The 7,866-nt window shown below is 35.1% G+C and overlaps 1 protein-coding gene across 8 annotated transcripts; it reads left to right on the top strand.

Annotated features, from left to right (window-relative positions):
* The first annotated feature begins 182 nt into the window (after positions 1 to 182).
* On the top strand, positions 183 to 6,578 carry LOC101251356 (F-box protein At5g03970-like). 8 transcript variants are annotated; one of them, XM_069291329.1, is made up of 4 exons: positions 183 to 544; positions 1,323 to 1,409; positions 3,237 to 5,238; positions 6,330 to 6,578. In XM_069291329.1, the coding sequence occupies exon 3, from the start codon at positions 4,076 to 4,078 to the stop codon at positions 5,225 to 5,227; it is 1,152 nt and encodes a 383-aa protein (XP_069147430.1). In that variant the 5' UTR covers positions 183 to 544; positions 1,323 to 1,409; positions 3,237 to 4,075; the 3' UTR covers positions 5,228 to 5,238; positions 6,330 to 6,578. The 8 variants fall into 8 exon arrangements, 5 of the variants coding, with proteins under 5 accessions (XP_069147430.1, XP_025884002.1, XP_010313397.1 ...); XR_011212369.1 differs by having other exon boundaries at positions 187 to 544; positions 1,047 to 1,409; positions 4,860 to 5,238; XR_003244281.2 differs by having other exon boundaries at positions 188 to 544; positions 1,067 to 1,409; positions 4,860 to 5,238.
* The last annotated feature ends 1,288 nt before the right edge of the window (positions 6,579 to 7,866 follow it).

Raw genomic sequence — 7,866 nt, 5'->3', positions numbered from 1 at the left:
AAAAGGTGAGCCGTGTAATTATAGTTTAAAGTTGGTTTCAAATTGTAATTACAACAAACATAGCTATGTAAACTAATTAACTAGTATATATTTGTTTGTTTTTTTTTAGTTCTATTATTTTAAATTTCTTTTTATTTTATTATTCCAAAAATATATATTTTATTTTATATTATTTATATTGATTCTTCTCAAACATTCACCTCTTTTGATTCAATGATATTTTCCCCCTTTCTTTGTGATTTTATTCTGATGTTTTTCAGACTCTCTGATTGCAAAAAGAGAAACAATTTCTCAGCCACAGTTATTGGAACTTTCTGAGAACCAACTGTTGGTGCTAAGGGTTCATGGCATTAACTGGCTGCTGCATCAACCAGGTTCGATGAAGGAACTACACAATGTGTTGCAGATTTTAGAATTCGATATGCCTTCATGGAATCGATGCCTGATAGAAATTGTGTATGAGTTTGGAGAAGCTTGGCGGAAGACAAAGCCCTACAAGTTGTTTTCCTATGAGTGGCTTCAATGGTCGCGCCTTCTGCAATAGGTATTACTAACATTTAATTATCTCGTTAAACATAGATATAAAGGATTAATTTCAATTGTTAATGAGAACTGCAAGTTTTATATAGTTACCTTACTGTTTGTGAGTAGAACTGGTTGGCATCCTCCAATTGTGCATCTTTTGTAGGTAAAATAGTACAAATGTAATAAAAGTTATCATGACTTCAGTGAAATACTCGTCGTTAGCCTAATATACCAGGCTAATAAAGTAACAGGTTAATGTAACAAGAAATAAAATCTTTGAAGTTTAAAAAAATAGTTAGAGGAGAATCTGGTAGACCAAGTGAAAATTGGGAACAATTAGTTTAGATGTACATATTCCGAGAAACATGTATAATATAGAATGTCAATAATAATTTCTCATGGCTTACTCGCAATCAGTACCTTTCTTGTAATCGCTATGTAGCATTGGTGGTACTGGTGAAATAAAGTGTTGTTGGGCTATGGTAAAATCCTGAACGGAGGACACTGATATATCCCAGTAGTTGTTGTCTTGGTTTATCAGGTGGGGACATTTGTTTTGCGTCGAAAATAACAACAACCATCATTTGTTGGTGACTCAACAATTTTCCTAGTCGAGGTGCAGTATGACTTTGGAAGTATGTTGTTGTTGTTGTTACTGTAGTTCAGAAATGTCCAGAGGTTTTTGGACTTGGAGGAGGCAATGCTCTTGATATGGAAGTTTGGAACATGGTTTTTCATCCTGCTATTCCGGACATCTTGTAAGGTTATTTCTTATGACTTGAAACCCCATACCGCAGAAATTGTATATGATTTTGGAGAAGTTCGGCGGAAGACAAAACACTACTTCCTAAAAGTGGCCTCAATAGCCTCGTCTTTTGTAGCAGGTAATACTAACATTTTCTACTTACTTAGTATTGTATCTACTTTGAAGTTAAATATAGATAAAGGACTAATTTGAATTGTTGATGTGAAGTACAAGTTTTATACTGCTTCCCTTAGGTAGGTGACTAGAGCCTGAAAGCTAATGTCGTGTGATAGGCAGCCATAAGTGTGCTTCTTCTGTTGGTAAATGAGTTAACCCCAAACTAGAGGGATTTGATCTACAATTAGGGAGGATAAATATACAAGATATTTATTTCTCAACACTCCCCCCTCAAGTTGGAGGGTTAATATCACGAAATCCCAACTTATTGCGCAATGTCGCAAACTAGTTTCCCCAAAGCTTCTGTAATGATGTTTGCTTATTGAAAGTGCTAAGGAACGATCTATTCATCTTCGTTTGCAGCTTCTATCGAATTATGTGGCAGTCCATTTCATAATGTTTTGTTCACTCATGAAAGACTGGGTTTGCTGCAATATGTAAGACAACTTGATATTTTGTGACAATCAAGTTGCGTAACATTTGGAGCGAACAGTTGAGGAACGAAGGCTTTGGTTGATCAAGACACTTTAATATTAAGATAAAGAGAATAGATTGAAAGGAGGAAAAGAATTTAAAGGATCTTGGAGAAGTTAGCACATATTCACACATTTATAGTGATTTTGTACTAACATAATATAGAAATATACTCTGAGAAACATTTTTAATATATAATGTCTATCAGAATTTCCCATGGATTACTCGCGACCAGTACCTTTTTCATAATCACCACATAGCATTGGTGATACTTTAAATGGAGGCATTGGTGGTGTTTTCCGTAACTTCAAAATTGAAATTATACTCGGATTCTCCAAACACTTACTAATTATGAACAACGTAAATGTTGAAGTAGAGCCTTGTTGTAAGTATTATGGCTTGAAGACAGCCATGACTTCCCTCTCGTTGACATATCTCTAGATGCACATGGAGTTGTAACATGATTAACTAGTTGGTTGACCTCATCATCCAACATGTTTACAGGGAACAAAACATGTTGGGAGATCATTTTGCCAAGTAACGGTTAAGCAAATGGGATGGAAGTAAAATTATGATTTTTGACAGTTCCCCCTAGTTTTTGCAGTATCTGTTTGAAGCAGACGTAATGGGAACTGTATTTTTGTTTGCGTCGTTTTTATAATGCTCAAGTTGTGGGCCCATGTTTTTGTTCTATTCATACCGATTATGATTTCTCATACTATACAACTGTGTGGCTGGCATGATGATGTTCTTTATGACGATGTTTCATAGTTAATGTAATTACTCCCCCAAACCTATAGATTGTTGGCATTCCACCCACTATTGAAGATTGTCTTGGGCTATTGGGTTATATCAAGGGTAATACAGGATCTAATAAAAATGTCTCATTCACAACCCAACCCCTCGTTTTAAGTATTTGCATTTTCATAGTTCAACATTGTTATTCAGCCCTACTACCATTAAGTTTTAGGAGAGTCAGGGCGACAAAGATATGAACAATAAGACATGTTTAGTTTGCTCTAGTAGAAGTAGAAGAACTCATAATTTGATCTTTAAAGCACATAACATTTGTTTCCTAGATTTGGGTGTATGCAAACTCAAACCATCCATTCAAAATACTCTACGCTTGCAGCGAGATCATAAACTTGGGAGGCGTTATTTTGGGCCCTATCAGGATTGAAAACGCATTGGCCCCGCTCATTATTGCTTGGAACTTCCCGAGTCTCCAAAAATCTATTCTATTTTCCATATTTCTATGTTATTGGCACTTTGGATCAACATGTGACACCTATGAATCTGAGTGTTCTTACTACAGAGGATCTTGTTGAGTCCAACCTCGAGGACAAGGAAGAGTAATGTTGTGAATGAGAATACTGTTGATTGGGATGCCACTCAAGATGAGCATATGGGACTGCCATATATGACTTCTAGAAAGGTTATTCCTCCTAAAATACTTGGGTATAACGGTTGGAAAGGGGGAAGTTCACGTGAAGAAGGGTAAAGTTGGCAAAACGGTAGGCACAAGCATCACGAGTGGAGCATTGCGCAACAGGCTATTTGATTGTTCACGTGGGGATTGCATTGGAAAGGGGGAAGTTCACGTGGACACTCTTTCTATCTCAATTTCTTTTAAGCTTCTCACCTTCTCCTTTTATCATTACCTATTTTACTGATGCATTTTACCTTGTAATTTCTGATTCCAGAGACTTTAATACATCTACAAAAAAGTTATTATGCCCTTCAACCCATTTTAGTTAGAAATCAAGATATAATCTATCATTTACTTCCATAGTTGTTTTTACTCATTAATGTGAAGAAGAATTGATTAATGTTGTGAAAATAGAATAGTTTTCACATTGAAGAGGAGGGGATTTCACTTTTTCATTTCTAATTAAGATGAAATTTGAATGGAATCTTCAATATTACCATCTAATATTTCTTTCCCAAAATCAATCGCTTCTCTTCAATTAGCCTAAAGCCAAGAGATTCCTTTCTTCCTCCTAAGCGAGCAAGACCCAGCTGCCACACTTTGGAGAGAGGTAGAGGTAGGTGATCTACTCCTTCCGTTGAGTCCGAGGCTGATTACAACTCTGGTAAAGGGGAAAATTTGAATCCATAGATGCCTAAGTGATCAGGTTTGCAGGTATTATTAGAATGAATTTTCAACACAAATTGTTTGTTTCTGAGGAAATCGTAATCAATATATTGAATCGCTTGCCTCTAAAATCGCTAGCGAAGTTTGAATGCGTATCAAAGAACTGGCAAAAAGTTATAGCTGAAATTTACCGTAATCGTCTATGGTGGCCTAAACCCTATCAAATTGGTTTTTTTTGTGTAGAGCGACGTTCCCAAAGTCGTTTTTTCTTCTCATCGAAGGAATCACCACTTTTAGTCGGTGCTATTTTGGATAAATCAATCAATTTCATCGGGGAGAGAGTGTATATTATTTCTTCATCCAATGGTTTTCTCCTCTGCAATAAGCTTAGAAGCAGGCAGAGGGTTTATTATGTTTATAACCCTGCCACAAGGCAGCGTTTGGATCTCCCTAAAACTCAAATATGTATGAAAGATCCATATGTTGGATTTACTTGTAAGGTAGATGAGGATAACTCTGTCTCATTTACTATAGTTCGTTATGAAACACCTCCGAGTACTTGGCATGAGCTCCAGTATTATTTAATAATTGAAAGTTTCTCTTCAGAGACTAATGTGTGGACTGCTAATAAACAAATTCTGGATGTACCTTTGCAATTGTACCCTTCCAGGGATAAGATCTCCTCATCCTCGTCTGGTGTAGTCAATGGAGTATTCTTTTGGCTTGATAATAATGAAGAACGAATTACTGTTTTTGATAGTGTAGAAAAGAGTTTTTGGGCTTACGTATTACCTGAATGGAGGACACCGAACTATTCCAATAGTTGTTGTCTTGGTTTTACAGGCGGGGAACTCTGTTTTGCTTATAATCGTTTGAACATCATCACTTGTTGGCGACTCAGCAATTTTCGTAGTCGAGATAATACAGTATGGGTTTGCAAGTATGTTGTAGATGTTACCTATGTATTTCAGAAATGTTCAGAGGATTTTGGACTTGGAGGAGGCAGTAATCTTGGTATGGAGGTTCAGAACATGGTTTTTCATCCTGCTCTTCCGTACATCTTGTATTTGCAAATAAGAGGAAAAGTTATTGCTTGTGATGTGTCCACGCGTACGGTAGAACTTGTATATGATTTTGGAGAAGCTTGGCGAAAGACCCAAGAATACAAATTGTTTTCCTATGAGTGGCCTCAATGGCCGCGGCTTTTGTAGACTGTCAACAGGTATTACATATTTGTACTTCTTCTAATACTAGCATTTACTTTGAACTTAGATATACATATAACTTTTTTTGAACTTCTTTTTGGACTTATAGTAGGGAGGGAGTGACCTTTGTTGTACAAAAGCAGTTTCGCTGATATCAAGCCTATTGGCATGCCATGTTTCTCTTACATTGAAATGTCTTATATGATTAGCATGTTCATTTCATTAGTTTTGTCCCTATAGGACTAGTTTCTGTTATGAAGAGATCTACGAGTTTGATATTACTTTGAGATGTGAAAGGAAATGCCTTGTGATATTACTGTTACCACATTCATATTTTTTTATTCTTTTGTTTGGTCATTTCTCATTTCCCTTACATGAAAATGAATGAAAGAAGTTCCGCTGATATCCAAAAGCTACATTGAATGTCTTACATGTTAGCACATTCCCTTAAATATCCTTTACGGTAGGTGAACAACAACAATGTCCTGAAAGTTAATTCATTGTGGAGGAAGCAGCTTTATTTCTGCATTTCTGTAGTTAAATTAGTTCATAAGTTCATAAGGCTTCAGTAAAATCCTTACCAATACCTAATATTCTGAAACTGTTGAGACGAGAAACTGGAAGACCAAGTGAAGATTTAGGAAAGATAAGTTTGGATGGTGAAGTACCAGTGGTAGATCAAGACACTCTAATATATGTAGAGGATATTGGAGAGGCTAAGCACATGTATACAGTGATTTTGTCATGATAAGTCAAGCTTACAACCAATACAACTAATATCCCCTTGACCCTTACAGTAGGGATGGAATGACCCTTGTTGTACAAAAGAATTTCCGTTAATATCGAGCCACTTTATGAAAGTGGCTTATTTTTATCTCTGTTGGTTGAGTTGTCTTAAATAGCTGGTGTTCTATGGTTTGAGCTTATTGTGGAAATCTCTGATTGTAGCTGGTTTCAGATATTGCTTTTAAACTTAATTGGATATCGTCTTTAGCTACTACTCTTTCTCAACCCTCACTATCGCTTCTTCAAGGGTCAGTCGTTGCTGCTGCTGAGTTCACATGTTCTTTTGTTACTCACCCTTGTTTTCTACCCCTTTGTTGTGCAGGTTCAGAGCCCAATACTAGCGGTAAGTGATCCTAGTTTTGAGTTGTGAATATATCGAAGTTCCTGGATGTAATTGCTTGGTTTCTCACAGCTCCTGGACGTCTCTATCTTGTTTATTTCCTGTCATTATCTTTCGGACTGTTGTATTAATTTCGAATTCTCTTACTCATGTCACTGGATTTTTCGGGTTGTAACTGTATTATTTTGAATTTCTGTGTTGATTTATGGAAGTATGACTTTTAAGACTTTACTTATGTTACTTATCTACTTTTATTCTGTGTTTGTTTACCTATCATGGATAGCCTATATGCCATCATGACCTTATTTTTTAAGCCGTGACTGTTCTGTTCATGTTGAATATTATTTCTCATACTATACAACCGTGTGACTGACACAAATCACTGGATTTGAGTTCATACATAGGAGGATGGTTTTCATCTAAAATATTGTGTTTCCTATGCTGGTTGATGATATATTAGTCTTTTGATATATCTTATTCAGTCGAATTCATGTTCGAGTCTTTTGATATATATTATTCAGTCGAAACAATTCATGTTCGCAGCATATAAGAGTTCTGAAATGTTTAACATATATTGCATGTTAAACATTCATTGGATTAACATGTTATCCATCAACAGGTATTACATATTATTATTGGTTAACGAGTTTTTAACGGTTTTCTCTTCAAAATTATTGGGTTATTTATTTGGTTTTGATTTTTGAATATTGGTTTATTGATTTTATAAGCTATTAAGAAGGTAATAATTTACTACTCTCTATTATTACATAAATATTAATCTCATTACTTTACAAGTTACCATCTTTATTCTTTAGCCTTCCATTCACACTTCACGACGATCTTGAGTTCATTATTTAAAGTTATACAAAATGTTAAAACCTAAAGTAATATCCTTCTTTCTTAATTTTTTTTTCTCTTTGTGTTGCACTTATATAGTTCTTTTCATGTTAGTTATTATTGTTTCTATTTTATGAATTCTCTGCAAAGTTACATTATTATCTTGTCGCATCAAATTATTCGAGAAATCATTTATTTGTTTATAAGTATTTTTTTAATTAGTTAAATTGAAACATGAATCGTTAAAGACCAAAATCAATAAAAATATCTTATTAATTTGATTGTTGATTTAACCTATTTAAAAATAAAAAATTAATAAATCAAATTGATCGATGTACACTCCAACCCTGCATGCCTTCGACTCCATTCTAAAAACGTCAATCATAAAGAGGCATCACGATTACTCTCCACACACACTCACAAAAGAAGAATATGATAAAATTGTTGAAAAAGAAGGAAATTGACGATTGGAACATGTCAAAACAACAAGTCCAACGCAGTTGACTAACGTGTCTACAACAAGTGTTGATGAAGAAAGAAACTGAAGATTGAAACATGTCAAAGGAATAGGTCCAACGAAGCGGACAGACGAGTTTACAACACTGCTGTAGAATTAGAGTCACACTAGGATTAGACTACTTATGTTAATTAGGATTATATTTCGTCTATAATCATATTATGA

The sequence above is a fragment of the Solanum lycopersicum genome, chromosome 11 (assembly GCF_036512215.1).
Source record: "Solanum lycopersicum chromosome 11, SLM_r2.1".
NCBI lineage: Eukaryota > Viridiplantae > Streptophyta > Magnoliopsida > Solanales > Solanaceae > Solanum > Solanum lycopersicum.
The sequence above is the reverse complement of the archived record's forward strand: the minus strand, read 5'-3'. Positions and strand labels throughout refer to the sequence as shown.

Bases quoted from the DNA above. Each gene is read 5' to 3' on its own strand.
- LOC101251356 (XM_026028217.2), top strand. From the start codon at position 4,076: ATGAATTTTCAACACAAATTGTTTGTTTCTGAGGAAATCGTAATCAAT.